The 22,810-nt window shown below is 38.8% G+C and overlaps 1 protein-coding gene across 1 annotated transcript in view; it reads right to left on the bottom strand.

Moving 5' to 3' along the window:
• The window catches only part of si:dkeyp-14d3.1 (transmembrane protein 132C), a 152,614-nt gene that overhangs the window by 105,974 nt on the left and 23,830 nt on the right, over window positions 1-22,810 (bottom strand). Inside the window, exon 2 of the mRNA XM_059337945.1 lies at window positions 19,126-20,014. Coding sequence (XP_059193928.1) covers window positions 19,126-20,014 — 889 coding nt within the window. The remainder of the gene's footprint in view (window positions 1-19,125; window positions 20,015-22,810) is intronic.

Here is a 22,810-nt window from a genome sequence, read left to right as displayed (position 1 = left end):
TGCCCACATTCAACATAAATATCACCTCAGCAGGCAATACTCACTCTGTTGCATTTGCCAATGTGTGACTGTGCCCTAACACCAGTTCCTATGGAGGTCCTGAGAGGCAAGGCAAAAAAATGTTGTTCACGATTTTTTAAAGTCAGATCCAAATTGTTTAACCGCCTGTGTTTACAACTTAAGAACAGATGAAAGAAAGTTTGGGCAAGTGAATTTTTGTAGTTGCTCTTGTTTTTGTTGTAATACTCATTTCAGCCACAAGAGGATGACGAGCACCTGAACCGAATGTTCTTTAAAGGACGAAAGCATTTTCCAGGTTCAGAGAAGATTAAGAAAGATTCCTGACAATTTTTCACCTGCCAAAACAATTTTTTAACTACTTTTTGACCGATAAACAAACAAAACAAATAACTTTTACAGATGAAGAAAAGGAGCTTGGAAAAATGAGGGTTTTTTTTTCATTTATTTTCACGAACGAAAAAACAAACACTTAGAAAGATAACCCTGGAAAAACTGTATTTTCACCCATTCTTAAGTCAGGTTTTTGATATTAGTTTTTGTTCTATAAATCTTTAAATCTGGAAAGCCCTTTGTGCTTAAGCTTAACAAGTGCTATATAAATACATTTTTTATTATAAGCGCGGAAGATCAAACAATATAGATCAGACTTTTCATATCTCACTTGCCTCTAAGAGCTTCCATACTTCCCTTGTACTGTTCACAGATAAAGAGACAGAATGCACAAAAGGCCAATTCAAACATGCCGACATTGATCTCAACAGGGGCAACAGCATGTTCTGTGTCTGACGTCAAACTCTGAGAGACTGAACCAGAGGCCATCTGCGATATGTTTCCCCAGACACAACAGCACTATGTAAAATGTAGTTCATATTCTTGATGAACAGATGGGTAATATACAAACGTGCGACATGTTTTGTTTTGATTAGTAAAACTGCAACAGACACAATTTACAGGCAGCTGTTCTTCAATAATTAAATTCTCGGTTAATTTGGTTGTTGTTTGTATTACAGTAAGTGAAATTAGCTGTACTTTAAAAGTAGTTAGACATTGGGGGAAAAAGGCTTGTTTGCTTTCGAGAAGATTGATCCCATACTCCATGCTAGAGTGGTATTGATCTTCTCTTCTAACTCTTAGAAAATAAATAAGAATATTTCAAAAAAAAATAATGGACATGGGGTGCATTTCAGAAGAAGTAAAAATATTTATTTAGCCTCAAGCAGCAATGAATGGGGGCCAAGCATTAAGCTCAATGAGCACTTGAAAACACACCGCATGCTTGAACGGGTCAATGTTGGAAAGTCAGACTTGCCTCCCCGTGGGAATCGAACCCTCCACCTTTCTAACCTTTCTGTCTCTGGGAAGGTGACTTATTGACTGAAGCACCTGTGAGACTTCTTGGCTTTTACACACCTTCTCCCAATCTGATACAATGACACCACATGTGCAAACAAGAATATTTTTGTCTCTTTAACCTTAATTTTTTTTAGTCACATAATTCTACTGGTTTCATGTGTATTGTCACATTCTTTGATGAAATTCGTTTAGAAATAAGTTGACTTTACATTAAGAATTACAGTAAGACACTGAATGTCACTGTGGACTCATCGTTTGACCGTTTGATCTGAACCCTTCTTGAAACATCTGTGTCACTGAAGACTTGACTTTTTTTAAAATATAGGATGATGGATTTCTGAATTGACCATAGGTTACAGTGAGGCAAACATTTGTCACAATTCAGTGGATATGTTAAAAGAATAGCCCCTTTCATAGTGCGGTCCCTTAGGGCGTTTATAGTGATTCTGCCAAGGCATTTCATAGTGCAGAACAAGGTGGGAGGAGACGATAGTGACGTGCGACAGAGCAGCAGCAGTGCAGTGTAGCACAGTGCTAATAGGCATCACAGTTAGCTCTGTAGCTCTGTATTTGTTCAGTTAGCGATGCCGGTTTGTGTACGATAAGCGGCGAACGCTGTGCACAGTAAGCGATGGCGGCCGCAGTTGTTGTGTAGCTGTGTCAAATATTCCGCCTTGCCGGGATGGCCCGTTCATAGTGGTCCTGCTTCCAACAGTCCCACCAATTTTCCGCCTCTGGGACTACCTCTGGAGGTGGAAAATGGGTGGGATCACTTGATCCCAGCATCCTGGCGTGTTCATAGTGCAGACGAGATGTTACAGAGCTTCAAATGTGCCGGCATGAAATGGCACAATAAAAGGGGCTAGTGTCAGCTCTATATAAGGGGAATGTGTGATTTTTTTTTTTTTTTTTAAAGTTTGGAATATGAAATGTCGATGTTTTTTTGTAATAAGCTCAGACAACTTTAATCACTCATTATTACATGTTATGGATTAGCAAAATCATGATCCTAGATGGCACAACCCCAATTTCATTCAAATGCATAAAGCCAATTAAGATTTTTTCACATTCCTGGTGCCCCCTAGAGGTGAAACAATGCGGTGTATTATTTTAACTGAGTTATTGCAATTTTTTTTTAAATGACGTATTTTGGCTGGTAAAATCAGAAGGGATTGATGTCTCAAAAATGTTTTAACAATTTACAATCAGCAAAGTCCATAGATGATCCTAACAAAATTTCAGGACAATTTGCCCAATGATTTCTGCCAAGTTTCCGATTAGTTCTTAGTTCTCAGTAATTTTGAGAAAATTGAGAAAAAGCTGTAAAATGTTTACATTTTTAGGCCTGAAGAACATAGAAGCAAAGATGCAGAAGAATGAAGAGATTACAAAAATGAAAGTATTTTGACTCTAAACCAAGCTATTTTCAAGTAAATTAAGGAAATTTAAACTTGATTACTGCTATAGCGCCCCCTAAAGTTCAGTGAGTGTATTTCGTGTGCCTTAGTAGCAGATGGAATTTGCAACTCGCCTGCCAATTTTTTATACTTTTTGTCAGACAGTTTTTGCTTCATAAACACTTTAAGAAAATGAAAGAGTAACAGGCAAACAAAGAAATAATGATAACAAAAACAATAGGGCTCCGTCAGCGAGCGTAGTTGCTTTGATAACACAATGCATTCACAGACAAAGATGTGGTCCTGTGTCTTCCAAAGTGAATCCACTAAGCATCTGATATATTTGATTGCACTTGTATGGGGTGGAAAGATAATCCTCTTATTTCTCTTCTTATCTGGATGTCAGAAGAAAGCAGACAGAGCCCACGACAATCCCCGTGTTTCCAACTGCCGACTACTTTCTTATTTACTTTCCATAACAGCAAGAACGCAGCTAACTGAGATAATTAGCCACTGTCAGTGAACTAGTGAACAAGTGTTACAAGTGTCAGGGAAGATAAAATGCAAGCAGTTACAGTGCCAATTACAGAGTTTTAAGGGCACATTAAAGTCCATGAAAATGAATAAGGAAACCATTCAATTTTGTCTTATTGTGTTCCTTCCAAGAAACAGCATTAAATCATATCTCTGTACTTCCCGACTGCTAATGAGCTGGGCATCATTCAAGGTCTAATGGACGATGCAATCCAACTGAGCCAGGACGTGGAGGTTTAAGTGTAGCCTGTGTGACATACTGTATTTCCAGCAGCATCATGAGGGTGACAAATGGATGGCTCCTTTAGTACATTTTTATAAAATTAAATTAACCTCTCTTCTCTACATCGGATAGATTGTGTTATGTAATGCATACGACCACAGATGACTGCATTCAACTAAATCAATACTTTATTTCATTCGTTTATAACAATAAATTGCTATTCATTGGGATAAAAGACAACAGTACATCAACATTTAAATCAGGGTTTTTGGGATGGACAACTATTATTATAAGCTGGGAAAAATCCTATAAAATACTGAACCTAAATTAAACATGAAACTAACGCCAACAGGGCCTATCTAGCTCAGAGACTGTAATTAATTTTGAGAAAACGCTTTGATCATGTTTATGCTTAGAAAGGAATAAAAGGGGCAAACCAAAGTGTAAGTTTAAGACTGGAGACTGAATATGCTGACCCATTAATTAGCACCGAATTACAGATAGAATGAATTATTGTAATTTAATTCAGCCATTCTACAAAGAAATAATTACCGCTGCATGTAAAATGGAAGCCGGGAAATGTATTGTGATCTCTGAAGCTCTGTTCTTGTCAATATATTAATCAGTGGTGTGAGCTGGCCTCTATTAGCCTTCCAGCAGGGTATTTCATTGTGAGGTTTAATGCATTTGATATTCGTCAACATGCAATTAGTTTGCTAATCTTAACAGTGAGTCATGGTGAGGACTAATGTAATCAGTGATCAAACTGGAAGACAAATAATATGCAAGTACATTCTGCATGATTGGTTAGGGCTGCTTGATTATGGCAAAAAACATAATTATAGTCATTATGGTCAACAATTAGGTAACAATTATCTACGTAAGACAATTACCCAATGACTTTGGAAACATCATGTAGCTATTGAACTTTTCAAAATTAAACTTTTTAAGTGTTTGATGATAAATAAATGATGAATAATAAATAAATCAAATAAAAGTAAAAATAAAAAGAAGAAGAAGAAGAAATAAATACATTAAATTATATATAAATGATACAATATATTAGGTAATTAAATAAATAAATAAAAATAAAGAATAAATTGATAAATAATTTGGTGGTGATTAAGTACTTGGACAACAATGAGACAACCACTGAAATCCATGACGGAATCTTTATATATATCTTTATATACACATTTATCTTTATTATACACACGCACGCACGCACGCACGCACGCACGCACACACGACTATATATTTTAAAAGTCTGAGAATACATATTGAAACCTGACAATATATATAGAAAGTCTGAAAATATATATTGAAACCGGAGAATATATATTAGAACCTGAGAATATATATTGAAAGTATATAATGAAAGTGTGAGAATATAGGTTGGTTGGCAGGTTGCCAGACTATATCAGGGCTGACACATAGAGACAGACAATCACGCTCTCATTCACACCTACGGGCAATTTAAAGTCACCAATTAAACCTAAGTGCATGTTTTTGGACTGTGGGAGGAAGCCGGAGTACCCGGTGAGAACCAACACTGACACAATGACAACATGCAAACTCCACACAAAAGAGGCGGAGTCAAACCGGCAACCCTCTTGCTGTGAGGCAAGAGTGCTAACCACTACACCATCGCGTAGCCTCACTCCAGATCATACCCTACTTTATCATCTGTTTTCTTCTAAATTTGCTTCACTGAACTGTCACATGCAGCTTTTTCGACTTTCTTCTTCTCCAGCGACATTCCCGCATGATTGCCGTACATTTTGTCCACAGCGCCCACCAAATCACCAGGCATCAATAGCAACTCCCACACAAAGACCCACTCAAGTGTGCACACATTAATTGTTGCACACAGGCGTCTGAGGACATGGAGCGCTGGTGTCTGAGGGAAGCATGCTGTTAGAATATGATATAGTATTTCCTGCAAATAATGTCTAAAAAAGCCCTATCTGTCTAACCTAACTATTCCTTTACTATACATATTGTTCATCTTGCTGAACACATTTTATTGTGCACTGATGCATTTGTACTGTTAACAGACTAAGATTATTTTTCTTGGCTAAAACCCCCAATCCCCCCCCCCCCCCCCCCCCCCCCCCCCCCCCCCCCCCCATGCAACAGGAAAGCCAACAGTCTATCCGTGTTGCTGTCTAATTATATATGAATGTTATTCCTGGGTGTGTATTTCCACTAAGAATGAGACTAGAAGGAGCAGAGGCAGATGATCGGACCCCCCATGGAGCTGTGTGGGAACGATGTGGGAGCGAGATGTGGGAGCTATGCACCACTCTGATGCTGTGCTCTATTACAGCGCTGCCACCTCTCCGTGCACCCAGTGTTTTGGCAGCAGTGTTTGTTAACAGGACCTCAGTCGGCCGCTGGCAAGGCCATACACTCTCGCAGCTAATAAAAATGTAACAAACATAATGGAACAAATTTAAATCGGCAAGCTCAGCACAGGAGACGTCGATGTTTGACACCTCGTGGCACCCATCGTACTGCCTTAATGAAAACGTGAGGAGACTCCTCACTACATCGCTGTGCATTGGGTGTTGTTTTTGTGAAGAAATATGTATTATGGCACTCCACAAAGTCTCCTCTGTTGACACTATTAGCCGCCTAAACAGGAAAGAAGACAGTTTGTTTTGGAAATGCACAAGCAGGTTGCCAAATCACACTGCAACCTCTCATAGACTAAAGATAAACAAACTACAAAGAAATTATTCATTATGACTGTAGGAGACATCTGACAAGATTTATTTAATGCACGTTTGAAGCCACTCTCTCAGATACGTTTAGTCTTAATCATCTATATCTGGTCCCTGGAGTGCTTCTTTCTCCCACTTTCAAATGGAGAAGCTGTTTTAGGAAAATGGCTTATGGCTTCAATGCCTGCCAATAAATGACAAGGCATTTTCTTACTCTTTCATCACATACTCTCCCCCTGCAGAAGCACCCCAGCGGCTGCTGATTCAGTGCCTGTTTATAGCCAACGATGATGGCTTTCAAATGAGATTGTACTATAATGAATCGGATATGAGGGTGTGACCACTGAGTTGATGTGTGTGTTGTGGTCTTGTGTCTTAAAGCCAGCCACCATTTATGTTTTTGTCCATTTCTCTACATGATCACTTATTCATTTATTTCTATGAAGTATTAGTTTTATTGGGACTTTTATCTCAAGCCATTAGTGGTCAGCAGTTTTAAGCTTAGAGCTTAAAACAAAGTACTTTAGATAAGTGGTGGAATTACATTTACTCAAGTACTGTACTTTAAGGGGCAAGTACATTATTTTAGAGGTTTAAATCATTCTGTGTCTTTCCAGTAGTCATGTACGTTGTAGCGTAATCCGACGCAGGCCTCTGCATGATGGTGTAGCTTTGTATAATCTTATATATTACAGATATCTGACAGCAATCGGCATGCTCCCAGTTTGAAGGATCGACAAAGATGAATGACAGCTTCTCATGAGTGAAGCCAAAACATTTTGGTCACCTCCTGGTGGCTGTTAGCCATGTTAGCAGATGGGACATGAGCCAAACTAAAAACTCAAATTAGATATCAAATAAAAAAAATTCACACAAAGTGAAAATGTGAATATGAGGCTTCATATAGTCAAATTTTAAAAGGGGACCTTCATCCTGGAGATAGCCTGCAGGTTTGTGGCTGATGTTGGTCCCAGTTAGAAACGTATACAACTAAGGAAACCATTTGTTTTGTAAAAAAGAGAATTTCAAAAGAACTGTAGAAGATTTGGTGAATTCAGACTGCTACAGTAAAGCCTAATCACTCTGGCTGAATTTTAGAATGCACTTTTACACAGAAATAATTTGGAAAAACTGTGGATTTTCTTACAGTGTAGTCATCATCTTCATCTCAGCCAGCATGGAGAGAGAGAGAAGCCAACCATAATTTATTTTACCATCCATATAGCATTAGAATATTGTACTTCGATATGCTTAAAAACCTTTTTAATTTATCCATAACCATTTGTCCAACTTGGGTCGTGGGGGGCTGGAGCCAATTCCAGCTGACATTAGGAGAGAGGCGGGATACACCCCACACCAGACTATTAAAGAGACAGACAACTATTCACAACTACAGGCAATTTTAGGGTCACTAATTAACCTAAGCTGCATGTCTTTGGACTGTGGGAGGAAGCCGGAGGACCTGGACAGAACCCACGCTGACACTTAAGATTAAGTGATTCAGTTTTTGCACATTGAAACAGTGAGCAGTGAATTTGTCCTCTGCATTTAACCCATCCTTTACCCACCAGTGAACACACCATGCTTAGGAGCAGTGGGTAGCACATTTCTGCATCTGGGGAGCAGTGGGGGGTTAGGTGCCTTGCTCAAGGGCACTTCAATCCTTGACCCGTCAGTCCTGGGATTCGAACCGGTTACAAGATTGGTGACCTGATCCCTAACCTCTAGGCCACAGACTGGATGGATGAACATAACGTGGGGCTCTCTTGCTGTGGGGCACGAATGCTAACCACTACAACCACATAGCCGAAATTAAAAACTTATTCTTTAATAATGAAAATAATAATTAGCTGCAGTGGTGAATCTCTCCAATAGAGTATACAGCCTAAAGAGAACAAAAACATATTTTTATTGACTCTTCATGTCACTTTTTTCTTAAATAATTGTTATAATTGTAATAGGCCATGCGGATCTAAAATCAGACAAAGGAGGCGAAATAAGCCTTATACAATGATCACTTCCCAGATAAGAAGGATTCAACCCTTTTTGGAGAATTGTTCAATTCTATTCTGTCCCACCTCTGCCGATATTTGAGGCCATTGCCTCTTGCATACATTAGTCACTGTTGTCCATCAGCACACATAATGAAGCGTAATGGCAGATAATTTGTTCACTGATGCACTGCCTTGTAAAGACGAGGCAAATTGATTCCATCGCACTCGCTCATACACTACTTTTAGTATTCTGGGTGCGAGCGTGGCACGTTGTGCTCAGACGTGTCAGCATACACAGACAAACACTTCTGTACACACACAAACATGTGCACAAACCCTTCTGTGCACACGCACGCATGCATACACAATGTAATTGCAAAAGGCTGACAGTTTTATTGAAATCTGTTTGCAAACAAATGTTTGGGAGAGTGTTCTCCAAGGGAGGCGAACGATTAAACAAACCGCATGCACAAGACCAGCAGTGTGTGTCTGCTTGGCAAACACGTCAGCTGAAACACACAAACAGACCTGCGTCTGCCATACATCTGCAACACACACACACACACAAACAGACACAAATGATAGGTACGAGCATATTAGCCCAGCTTCTTTTTACCACATACAAACCATGGATGAAAGTACAACCACAGCGATAACAGTTATTATCTCAGTGCTGATGACAACACAGAATTCTGATTCATTGTAACCAATTTTATCCCAATCTTTCCCATTTCAGAGCCTTTTATGGGCAAAGTAAGTGATGCCCAAGGCAGCAAGATCAAGCAAAGAGGTTTTTTTGAGACACTTGTAAGATCTAAATGTAAGGTCACTCTCAAATACACTCTTGAAGCACTTTATATCAGTTCGACAAAATTAATTTGTTGATTGCACAAAAGTGAATTGAAATGGAAGGATATTTAAAATGTCCTTTTGGCTGGAGGGAGGATAGTCTGACTCTTTCAGGAGAGAAGGAGCCGGGCCTTTTATCTTTTTCACAACCCGGATTAATGTTTTTGTTTCAACCTTCCTTGTGAGATTTACGTCAGTTTGGAGAAACCCAGTGCAAGTGGATATTTACAGTTGTCAGTTAAAATATAGATTTTTCACTTGCCAACACACCCTGGACTTTATTTTGCACAACAACAAAAAGCAAAACTACAGCAAAGTGTCACATACGTTTAATATAATTGAGCATCATATATTGTGAACTTGTTGTAATCTGTGAAGTAAAATCAAACATGATGGCCGTGTATGGTCATGGTACAATAGTTTTTGATGTTAGAGACAGAGACAGGCTGAACTTGAACCCTACACACAACATCTGATCTAATGATTGATTTATTCTTAAAATTTAGAGTCTGCGGGTTGGGGAAGAAATTCTGCAGTAGTTATGCCATGCAGCATCCAAAGAGCTGTTAAGTGTCAGTGAAAAACATTTATTTATTTGTAGCTCTTTATTGAGAATGGCTGAAATACTTACCAGAATGTTTGTGAGATATATGTAACAAATATTGCATTTATGAACTAAAGTGGGGTACTGTTTTAAATATACTTAGCCTTTTGGTTATTAATAGTGAAATAAGTTGTACCAACATTGTTGTATTATTTTTAGATGTTCTAGGGATAAGTGTTTCAGTTTTTCTCTTAGTCATTGAGAAGACTTCAATAGGGAAAATACCAATAGGGATATCCACAGAATTAACAAATTAATGATTTTTGTCTTCAGATCTTGAGCACAACACTGATGTAAAAAGAGACCTGTGTGAACATTAACCTATCTATCAAAGTGCCTTAAACCTGTTTTCTTTCTAAAGGCCACCAGGGGGCGACTCCACTGGTTGAAAAAAATAGTCCAATTGTATAAAAGTTTATGAGAAGTTGATTGTAACATTTTGGTCGCCTACTGCTGTCTTGTTCAGTGTTTGGTTGTACACAAAGACACTAACGAGTTGTTCATTTTTCCATTAAGTAGTTTATGTTTCTGTCTGTTTTTCACTATCTGAAATTAGCATTCCAATGAATAGCATGTGAAAATATTAATATGGATATCCAAAGAATATACAAAGCGTTTTATAGATCTTGAGCACAGCACAAAGAGAGTTAGATACAGCAATGGAGTTGGGGCCCCATTCATTCCTATGAAATTGCTAAGTGGCACATGAAGCAAAAATCTCTCTTTTTTCTTTTGCTTCTCCAGAGGGAGCATAATCTGATAAGTCATGTTGGCTGGTGCTGAAGGCTAAAAGATGGGAAATGGGATAAAAAAAAATCTGTGAATGTGGACTAAGAAAGAAATTAGCTTAACAGACCTTTGCAGCCCATTCCTCAACTCTGCTTGTGATAAATTAGTCGCATAGCACACCTGAACTTCTAAAGTGAACTGTCTGCAGTCAGTTGCATTGTGGGTAATGTAACGTGTTAAAAGATATGTTGTGCTGATTTTTTATTTTTTTTTACCTACCATCGTGAGTCCGTAAATGTTATAGATGTGAAATGCTCAATTGAAGAGTAGTCTTTTAATAACACTGGTGTGGTTCTTATTTTTTTTAGAATTGGAACATACATTTTAGTCGCCTCCCCAGCCCAATAATTGCCATACAGTCCCTAACAGACCTCCAACATACCACCATTGGTGTGTGAGTGCTCTTTCACTTCACTACAGCAGCTTTTTGTCTGGTAAGTGAGAAATACAGCATGCTGGGGAGAACATCTGCTCTCTTGAAATGTTGTGTTACTTAAATCGACTAATCTATTGTTAAAATAATGGCAGCGGCCAGCCAGGGAGGACAATGCACATGAAATGACCCTCACTGTACAGTGATTCATGCTGTATGGCAGCACTGCACCAAGAAAGAAAATCGAGCAATTTCCTTTTGTGCTGTGGGTTTTTTTTTTCTCTATACCACTAGAGACTGCAAGAGGAAAATATCCTTTAAAATAATTTCCTTCACTGCATTTGATTTGCATATGAACTATCTAATTCTGAGGGGTAATAATGAATTATCAATGACATATAACAATCTGAATTGCTCGCACAGAGAAACCAGAAAACATATTATGATAATGAGTCCAACTTATATATTACTTGCATATTAAATTTAATGGCCTTAAAGTCCTAAGTGCTTTTTCAATGTCCTTTCTTTCAGTCGACTCCCTGCACTAGTGCAAAAATCTGCTTGTGGCGCAGAAATGTCTTCATTCTTTGAAGACATTATAAGGATTAACTCCTGCTCATGATAAAAAGGCTCTACAGTAGACTATGATGTGATACTGTTTCTCATCCAGCACAATAAAGCAGTGAGATATCAAAGAAGAAGGAATACAGCAAAGGAATATACTTCTGCCAAAGAGTTAATCCTGCCTAATCCTGCTTTGTTCACAGTCATTTATATTTCGATGATGTCCTTTGACATTGACAAGACATTTTAAAACCATCACAAGATGTTATGCAATATAATTCCCAGTATACAGTATGCAGTAAATCTCCCCACTACTTATATCACCTGCTACTGAAATGACTGCATGGTGTGTAAACTTGTCCAAAATGTTATGAAATACCTTGATGTAATGAACTGGTTGATGTTGTAATGGCACGGCGTTATTGTTCTTATTATATGTTAATAATGTCCTGTTGTATGTCACTGTTGACTTTTTTAGTTTTCAATAAAATCTCCAACTTTTCACAAACTTTGCTACGGCATCAAGAAATTAAACAAGTTGTCAATGAACATCTTACTGATACATGCTATATAAATATTAATGTTTCCTCATTATTTTGATTAAATATTTATTTTGATTGAAATCATGAGGGGCACCATTATGTTTCTCTCAAAATATATTTTCTGACCACTGTATACAAGTGGACATAGCTTATTAATAAGAGAAGCCAAGTGAAAGTGCCTTAGACCTGTATTCTTTCTAATGGCCACCAGGTGACGACTAAACTGGTTGAAAAAAGGAGTCCAATTGTATAGAAGTCTATGAGAAGTTGATTGTAACATTTTGGATGCCTACAACTAGTTCAGTGTTTGGTTTTACCAAGGCTACACAGTGGTTTAGTGGTAACTACTCTTGCCTCACAGCAAAAATGGCTCTATGTGGGGTTTGCATGTTTTCCCTGTGTCAGTTGTCTCCGGGTCCTCCGGCTTCCTCTCATAGTCCAAAAACATACAGTTTAGGAGTGAATGAGAGCGTGAATGGTTGTTTGTCTCTATGTGTTAGCCCTGCGATAGTCTGGCGCACTGTTCAGGGTGTAGCTCGTCACTCGCTGAATACTGGGATAGGCTCCCTTCCCTGTGACCCGAGTTCGGATAAGCGGTTAGGGATAATGGATGGATAAATGGTTTTACCAAAATATTTTTTTCCATTAAGCATGTTAAGTTTCTGTCCATATCCAAAATTAGCATCCCAATTAATATCATATTCAACATGAATTACGGATGCACTAACCAAACTATCTAGCGGCAATCTCCGGTTCTGAGCAGTGAAGCAAACCAGGAAGTGCCTTAAACCTACATTCTACCGAAATTTCCAACAAGGGGTGCTGACGGAGGTTGCAAAAGCATTTGGGTCCATTCATTTCATTGCAAAATGAGAAAATTTGTCACTTGATTTATTACCTCAGAATTTTTTTTTAAGCTCAACACAAGGGTCTCAATCGCTAGTAAAAAATCTTCTTCACGACAATTTGATGTTAATAGTATAAACAATGGTCCCATCTAGAAGAAAAAAGAAGATAAATAATCATATGATTTGGGGCGTGGCCACCTTTGATTGACAGGTCACTAACAAGGCAAGCCATCATCTGGAAAGAAGTTGAACAATGCGTATCCACTGCAAAGTGTCAATAAAGATATATTGATATAAAAAAGGATGTTTAGCGGTTTAGTCTCATAACTTTGAGCCTTTCAAGCTGAATTTTCACTTAATGGTAGTTTATTTGAACATTTTGTTCATTAAAAATGTCTTGTTCAGCGCTTGGTTGGACTAACAGACACTCCAAGGAGTTGCTGTTCATTTTTCTGAGGTAAGTAACGAACATTTTGTTTTTGTTTTTTGCTTGTCAAAACTAACATCCCAGTTAATGCTCCAGTTAATGCTAACATGAATTAGCAGCGACTTCTCTCAGTCGGGTTGCTGGTGTAGAGAGGCGTGTAGTAAGTTTCGTCAGATCCCTCTTGCTCCTCCACAGTCCAAATATGGTCTGCTCCCTGTTTTCGGAAACAAGATGGTGACACAAGATGGCAACGAGTGATACGCTGAACTCGATGCCTCAAACGGGCAGTCCACAAACCAATGGGTGACGTCACGGTCACTACGTCCATTATTTATACAGTCTATGACTAGCGCTAGCATTAGCTAGTGGCTATATGATCACTGGCCCTGCTGGGTTGGTTACCACAATCTCCTCCATATATGGCCCCTTCTACCTCCAAAAAACTAACATGGCGACTGCCAAAATGCTAAACTTGAGCCTTCAGAATGGTAGTCCAAAAACCAAAGGTTTTGTCATGCAGCCTATGAACTTGATTTTTTGTTTTGTCATCAATTTAGTTTGTAAATGACAAACTTGCTGTGTGAAGTAGCATCTCTGCTCTTTTCGTGTAAAATGAATGCTTTATTTTTATAAAATTGAGCAAAAAATGTTATGATGTTAATGGAGATGATCTATGCTTTAGCAGTGAGGCCCTCTGCTTTTAAACACTGCAGAGAACATTATCTGGAGGCAATTAATTTTAAGAGCATCATAGTAATTACTACTTAATGTTTATGTTATGTATGAATTTTAATACCACTTAAAAAAAACAAAATAAAAATTGATGAGGTCAAATCTTTGTATTTTGGAAAAGATAAACTCAGGGCTGGCAGGGATCAACTTCTGTCCTGAATCAAGTTGAATTTTGCTGTTTTGCTGTAACTAATCCCATCATACCAACTCCATGTTTTTCACTCAATGAAAACACTTTTTTGATCGAAATTCGACTGATGGAATATGAGCCTCTTTAATAATTTGAGTATTGGGCACTTTTAGTTGAATTTGTGAACACACAACCCATGAATAAATAGAATTGGACCACTTAAATTTACTGATATGAATTCAAACCAAAAGTAAAACGAGAGGTAGCTCATATCATCAAATCAAAATAACATCCTCTTATGAACATTTGATGAACACTGTAATTATGTGCACTCCTGAAGTACTTTATATTATGAGCGGCATATTTTTGAACATGCGTACACTCTAAACTGGGTACCTTCACTTTGGCATTAATGCCAGGCAGATAATGGTGATGCATCTTTCACAAACGTGAAAAAATATGAATAATCAGAATAGTCTTTTCATATTGTAATATTCAGGCATTCTTCTTTCTATTCACATCTAAATCATGATATTTCTGTCCAGTGGGTGAGGGCTTATCAAAGGGAGAGGGGACATGAAATAGAAATGTACTAATATGTCAGGATGACTTGTGATTGGGACTAAAAGCAGAGACCATTTGACACTCTACAGCAATTTCCCTCAAAATTCAAGCAAAGTAAACTACAGTCAAGTTTGTGATTGACACAGCCTATTAACACAGAGGAGGTCAAATCAAATCAGAGCCCATCAAATTAAAAGTAGCATGTCAAGTCAGAATTACCCCAGCAAGGCGAACCATGCTGGGCATCCACAAAGCAATAAATTGGCCGTATGATTGGCGATTAAAAATATGTGAAATTAGCTTTCATTGCATAATATCTATCGCAGCATGAACCTTCCAGCATAATGGATGAGACGCAGGTGAAGACTGAATTTTATAGAAAAGAATTACTGAAGGGCTCAGTAGCCATTTTCATTTTCTTTTAAATGTAGCCTTTTTCATGCGAAAAGTGAGCTTTTTAATAAAGATATGTTGTTTACACATGCTTGCACAGACTGAGGTCTAAAACTAAGCAATAGAATATGAAGGGCTTGTATTTTGTTATTAAATGTTTGAAACCAGGGGGTCTAATAAACATTTAAAACTAAAGTGGCGGAAGGTCTGTTCGACAGATTTCACAGGATCATAAGCTCATTCTGTATTCAGGGCGACACAGCCAACAATGGCTAACACAGAAGTGTGTAGTACACAGATGATAATGATGTTGTGAATATAGAGATCAAAGTGTTCTCGCTCTGGTGATTAAGCGTCCTAACAAATGCATGTATGAGGACAGCCTTATCACCTAGGACCACACAGAGGCCTTTCCATATCTGCTGCTCTCAGATGGCCAACCTGCGCCCGCCATGCGCTCCACTGCCAAATAAAAGCACCACAGGCATTGCCTCTGTGGCCAGCCTGTTCTGTTCATTTGACTGATGAAAGAAGAGTTTCTCAATTTAGAAAAATGGGGAAAAAAAGTTTGCCTTATCACTCCGGGACAACTATTCGGTAATTAAATGAAGCACAGGAAGGACATAAGTCCGGAGAATTTGTTTGGCTTGTTAAAACTTCACAGTTATTGTGAACTTGTTTGCCTTCGCTCCAATTTTAAGCCTGAAGCACACTCTGTGTATCTTCTCTGTTAGCTTGGTAAATGATATTCATTAGTAAACAACTGGAAAAGGAAAATGAGGGGAGCTTTATATACATTTTTTTTTATGTCTCATTTTAAAATTGCCTCTTTGCTTTTCACCTTGCCTAGGCAGAAAACTCTCCCATTCAGCATGCAGCTTGTTTTCCTTCACACAGGTTGACAAATTGGCTTGACCCCTCGTTGCAGCTTCTCGGAAGGTTTATAAATGTTCCAAACCATTGTGATTAAGATCGGCTTCAGTCATTACACTAATGGACATGCATTTTAATTAATGACATCCTCATTTGCATTGCATGTTAATTATCTAAATCATTTTGTCTCATCTGTTCACTGTAATTAGTACCTATCAACAGCTTCACTGAATCAAGCCTTTTCTGAGAGATAACCTGCTTCACTGTGGAACACATGCTTGGTTACCTGGCTAAACTTAACATGCCAAATGAAAACATCCTGTAACACCACATAACTAAACTTCTGTTGGCAGGAAATTGTAATGCTCCCTTGCACTTCAGCTCATAAATTTTGTCTAGCAGACACCATTTTCTCATGAGTGTCCTTTCAGTCCTACGCATGTGCAACTGTCATCAAAGATGAGAACGAAACAAGACGGTTTATTCATTATACTTCAATCATAAGCATCTAGCAGAAAAATACATGTTAATTCTTATTAACCAATGCATGATCTGCAAAGCAAGTTTCTAGATTCACTATCCATTAGTTGAAGCAAATTTTGAAGCATTTTTTAAAAATGTTGCATTAAAGAAAAAAATGCAAATTAGGGACGTTGACATCAACTGGTTTCGAGCAAATAACCAAAGCTGCATTGACATACTTCCATCAGAAGATGGCAGTGTAAAGTAATGCTGTTTAGGCTAATCTGTCAGTAAACAGTAGAAGAAGTAGAGATTGCGCCGGAGAGAAAACAGTAGAAGAAAAGCTGATCAGGGATGTGAGTTAAATGTTTGCTACGTCAGAACTCATCTCCTGTTTAGCACATTAACAATTTTTTTAAAACTACAAAAAACACCTCAATCGATCGTGAAAACCTTTATGCGCATTTTTGAAAGCATTATCAAATTTTGGTGTTTCCATCAATAAAGTTCCATGCACATTTTGAAGAAGAGCTACTGTCTATGCCACATAGAGTGAGCTCAAACCCCAGTCTCCCAGGTGTAAAGCCTGTACTCACTTAGCTGGATCCTTGTCTAATTACATCAATGGTCTCTATACTCACCTGACTTTTTAGCAGAAAGCCCTGAAGGCAATTTTCCCCATAAACAGTAGTCGTGTTTCCATCAATGAATTTCCAATCGCATTTTAAAGATTTGCTTGAGAGAAGTTTAATTTCGAAAAAACTGTCAAAAATGTGCATGCAATTTTTAATGTTAGCTTGAGGTGGTTTTTGTCTTTTTTGAAAAATAGTTAATGTGCCTAACACATAACATTTTACATTTCAGGGGAAAGAAACCCAAGGCCCATTCAGTCGATTTAGCAATAACATATGTGTCCATATTTGTTTATCGTGTCTGTTTATGTTTGGTTTATGGCTTGGGCCCTTGAATAGACTGCTGTCCTTCAAGATTGTGTGATTTGTTGTCACTTGTTATATGAAGTGAGTGATGAATGCCACTTGACTGAAAAATAGTAGGAGAAAAAAGTGTGCAGGAGCTGTTTCCCACACATATTTTCATATCACGTACAGGTAAGAAACATTTGCCTTCACAGAAGTAAAGTTTACAAGGCAACTTTCTCGACCTCTCTTTCTCTGATCACTCATTTGGAATTCCAATACAGCCAATCTCGCAGTAAAGTTGTTGCCATTAGCCTGTGTTTACGTTTATGTTGTCAGACGTCTCCACGATCAATACTGATTTGATCAGAAGCGTCAGTGCAGCAGCACAGGAATTGCTGTTTGGTTAACAGGTGACGCTTAGGAGCTGCATCAGATCATTATTTCACACTCATTCTTGTTTTTGTTTGACTTCAAAAATGAAATAAAAAGTCAACAACTAAATTGCAGTTGTAATAAAACACAATACGAGTGCAGAAGAGAGAATGGAGGTTTAACCTGCTGAGACAAAACACAATAAGCAGTCTGTTTGAGGCACAACATAACAGTTTGCTAATAGAAAGAAGAAAGATTTAGCTATTTGTTCAGTGTTTATATATTTTTTAACTTGACTCAGTAGAGTGCATATCTGGTGTGGGTGGGGAACTGGGAGTGCAGTATAGTCTCAATTTTCTTTAAGATGCACAGAATAGTGTAGTGGTACTTTAACTGGGTGTCCCGGGCTTAAATTACTGTATACATTTGATAAAGAAACAAAAAAGAGGATGATAAGTCCAAACATCTCAATTCAAACTTAATTTACTTTACTATTATTATTTTGATGTAACACACCACACAAGATTAAAAAAATATATAAATGCATATATATGTATAGTAGTATAGTAGTAGTTTAATTGCCAACTCTAAATTGCCCGTAGGTGTGAATGAGAGTGTGATTGTCTGTCTCTATGTGTTAGCCCTGCTATAGTCTGGCGACCTGTCCACCGCATCTCGCCCAATGTCAGCTGGGATTGGCTCCGGCCCCCCACGACCCGATTCCAATAAGTGGTTAAGGTTAATGAATGAATGAATGAATAATACAGAATAAGTATGCAAGATAAGCTGCAGACAGGCAGACAGACAGACAGACAGGGTCCAAGATTAGCACCGGTAAACATCAATAATTGTATTGCGATTCTTTGTTTGACCTTTGCTGTCCACCATTGCTATGATTACCTATACTGTTTAATACCCGTCTGGATTACCAGTGGTATTATTTGTGTACTATATAGGGTAATTTTGCCCAAACCACCAAGAGACTCTGCAAGTATGGGATGGCACATTGCCAGAATAGATCAATCTGCCAGTAAAATAAAAGATTAAGTATGTGAAAGTGTGGTTTAAAGAGAGAGATTAGCTTTTTTTAAATGACAGCAACAGCAATACAAAGCAGTGTTTATTATAGCTGGTTGAAAATATTTTGGCCAGTAGCTGTTTTTTCAACAGCTCATTTTTTCAACTATTGGCAAAAAGTTCATTTTGGATTGTGCACACTCTCACATACAAGACTGAACACATGATCCCCTCCAGGCTTATGCCTTGAGGAAACAAAAAAACCTGAGTGTGGATACTACCTAAATCTTTAAGGGAGACTAAAATTACTAAAGCAGGAGTCAACAGACACCAGCTGCAGAGCTCCACAGTCTGAGACTGACAGAATAAGTCTGCAGCCAGACACTTCACAGCAGCACAAAAAGAAAAGCCTTCTTACCTGAGAGTAAACATCTCCACAGGAGAGTAGGCTGACACAGTGATGAAAGCAGAGACGGTTTCCCTCTGTCTCATGGGTGTGGCTGGCACCATGACCATAAAGTTATTATCCAGCCTATGTTCAGCGAGCGGTGGTGGGGTGGGGTTCTGATAGAGCCTTATGCCACCAATCCTGCGTAGCGGTGTGGAGGTGTAGGAACCAAACAGCCCTTCCTGGCTTGAGCGGATGAAGGTATCCTTCCTGGCCTCTTCTGAGTGGCACTCCCCCGCCTCTGTGGACTGCAGCATGTAGTACAGCTCCACTGGCGTGCCCTCAGACACCTCCAGGTTCCTCTGGCGTCCTGGCACTACGCTGGGTGGGCTGAACCAGCTTCCCAAGGGCTCCAGCTCAGCCACACACAGCCCCAGCCCCCCTTTTAACTGGCAAGAGCCACGCACCTCCTGGGTCTCATGGAAAGCAAACATGTGCACGCAGGGAAGCTTGTCGATGGCGCTGTAGTCGTCCCAGTCCCTGCCTGCGACATAAAACAGCACCTGGACTTTGGGCTTGGCCAAGTGGATCCTGGTATTCATGATAAAGGTCTGCACCTTCCAGTTGAAGGTAAAAAGAGAAGAGGCGGGGAACGTCCCCGGGCTCTGCAGGAGCTCTAAAGGGACGGCCTGCTCCACAGAGAGGGGCCCGTAGCTAGTGTTCATCGAGGGCAAACTTCTGGCCTGGTAGATGAAGAAGGGCTCAGTCCGCGACATCAGGCTAGAGTTCCTCATGATGTCCTGGTTGGCCTCCTTCAGGAAGAACGCCAAGTCAGCGTTGAGGACCTGGTAGTTGACGGGCAGGTATGTGGGGATGGAGGAGTATCTCTGCAATCCCTCTAAGATTCGACAGTCGGCTACTAAAAAAAGACAGAAGAGAAGAGCAGAGTCAGGGTGAGCTCACTCAGAGCAAAACCACAAGCTAATACTGAGTTACAACTGGTACTACACATTCTCTCTTTGTGTTCAACCCTGGTGGGTCAGCTCCTCACTACACTGATAGTTCCTATTCATGATTGGATGTTACACATGTTTCCTGCGACTTATAATCTCTGACTCACCAAAGCATTATGTGCTGTTGGACATATTCTGAGAATAGTGGAGGTGAGTGTAGTGAAGTGAAGTGGACTGTACAACAGTATAAAACAGGACAAAGAGAAGATCTAGACATCTGAAATGACAACTGTGACTTTTACATTACATAAGTAGTGATACATGGTTAATTGCTTAAAATTGTCAGATACAGTTGTACAGTCAAATTATGAGAAAGAGCAGAAAGGATTTGATTTCAAACTCTGTTTTGATTAGAATTAGCTCTTGTTGATGGATTATCTTTGCATTATCTTCACAGCTTGTTTGCTGTGTGAGATTTTGACTGTTTTAGTTGCTTGTTTTTTAACTCTGCTATGAGAAAGCGATACAATATTGTAATCTATAGTGCTTCAGTGGAGTATATTATATCGACACCATCTTAAAATAATGGCCCAAGTCATTTTTCAGGATTTTTTTTTGTTTAAACTCTCTGAAATTCAATAAAAGTTAGATTTATGAGGTCCCTGGGTGTCTGGTGCCACAGGGTAGTTTCCCAATTTGCCCAGCTGGTAGTCTAATCTTGATTGAACCTCAACTGATACATTGAGTATCAACAATGGCCAAAAACAAAAAGCCATTGGATTCCTGTTCAGAATCATAGTCTGGTTTTCTATTCTGTGATCAAATAGTTCCTGATGTAAATCATAACCAATTTCATGTTATTCGGTATACATTCTTGTATGTCCACTTGTGTTTTTGCTATATTTAACAAATGAGAACTTTCACAAAACTAAAACAAAGGTTGTTGGTAAAATATTCCTATCATGAACCGACTGTGAACTATTAGGGAAAACTCAATCATGTTTTGATATATAAACAACTGTTTATCATGATGTAATCATAATTACAATGAAGCCTGATTTGTGCAGTTTTGACCTCTAATGTTACAGTAAAGAGCAAGATCCTTTATTATCGCCTGTGGCCCCACTGGTTGAGGAACAGCAGAGCAGCTCAGTGCACATAAAAAAGGGTTTTAATCACAATAAGAGTGGGCTTTGACCTTCTTCTCAAGAGCAATCTGCTATGTGATTACACTCCCTCAGCATACCCCCATCTTCCTGCTAGCTGCCAGAGGATTTCTTTCATCTGATCACCCGTGTAAATCAATGTCCCAACAGTTTACAAATCAGACGGGGATTTGTGATTCATAGTGCCCCTCCTGACCTCAGCGCTGCCGTCACACTGCAGGGATACAAGGGTGCAGGCCAGCTCCAACCATCAACCCAGGGGCAGCACCGGTCCCACTAAGAGCATCAGTTAACTGCTTCAGAGTAAACACTCGGATCCAGACCTTGTGTTTTCGACAGGGAACACAGACTTCTGAGCAGCAGAGCACCACAGAGCAATTTGTATTTTTCCTGAACAAGCAAGAGGCTTGTGTAGTTTTGTTGGCAAGAGGCATTGTTGTGTACGTGGCGTTACGCTGCTGACAAATGAAAAACATGATAGTCCGCTAAGACAGAAGAGTCAGGAACAAAGTCATCTCCTGATCCCTGGGTAGTAATGTTACTCTCACTCTCATGTCTGAGCCCTCAAAGTGCTCTCTCCACAGGACTGTGCACCTTACTCTCTGTGTTCAAATCTGATTTAAGGGTTTTTACAGCTGAAAAAAAGGATTAAAATGTGCTCACACTTGTGCTTATACACACAATATATAAGATTGCATACTGTACATAGGCCTATTTTAAATTACAGCTTACTCCTCATAAATAAATCATTTTAAAACTACGCATGTTAAGTGGCTGAATCCACCAGTCATATTTACCTTTGTATTTATTTTTAAATAAAACGATTATCCACTTTAAATCTACAAGGATGAAAATGTTCACTATTCAGAATGTGATCCAAACATGAAAAATAATTAAATTCTAAAAGGTTGGATGATTTGTTAAATTTCTGCAAGGCTGCTCTGATAATATTTGATACAAGCTATAAAAAACAGGAAGCAGTCAAAATGAATGTGAACTATTTACAATTACAAGTGCAACACAAAAACAAGTAAGAGGGCTTTGTCAAACTACCAAGTTTACCTATCAAAGAAATAATTTGAATTCTATTTAAAGCAAAGAGACGAGACACAAACAAAAATGAAGCGCAGTCATCTCTTTATGAAATGAGCAGCAATTCTAGTGGAAAGGAGGAAATGGAACAGAAAATGGAAAATCCATTACAAATTAGATCTTGGTGGCCTATGTCCGCACAAAACTGTCAAGAACAGGAACAGTGCATATAATAATTATCACTCAGAATCAATGATAAACAAGGTTTAATTTGATGTTGGTTTGTCTTAGATTTAATTTAAACTTCAATTGAATCTGTACAATGTCTTAAATCCATGTTTTTTTTGCTTTAAAACAGTCTGGTCAGTGTATTTCTGTGTGTGCATTCATGCCCCCAAACAGCCAGAAGCAGCATAAGCATGCAAACCTTGTTTAGGAACAGTGTCTGAAGACTGACACTGAATTTATAAACTGTGAAATAATCCTATCTCAAGACAAATAAAGCCCTGAAATCTCCAAATCCCGATCCAACATAATCAGAATCAGCAAGCCTGTGTTATGGAT

Source organism: Centropristis striata, chromosome 7, assembly GCF_030273125.1.
Source record: "Centropristis striata isolate RG_2023a ecotype Rhode Island chromosome 7, C.striata_1.0, whole genome shotgun sequence".
Lineage (NCBI taxonomy): Eukaryota > Metazoa > Chordata > Actinopteri > Perciformes > Serranidae > Centropristis > Centropristis striata.
This window is presented reverse-complemented; position numbering and strand designations above follow the sequence as displayed.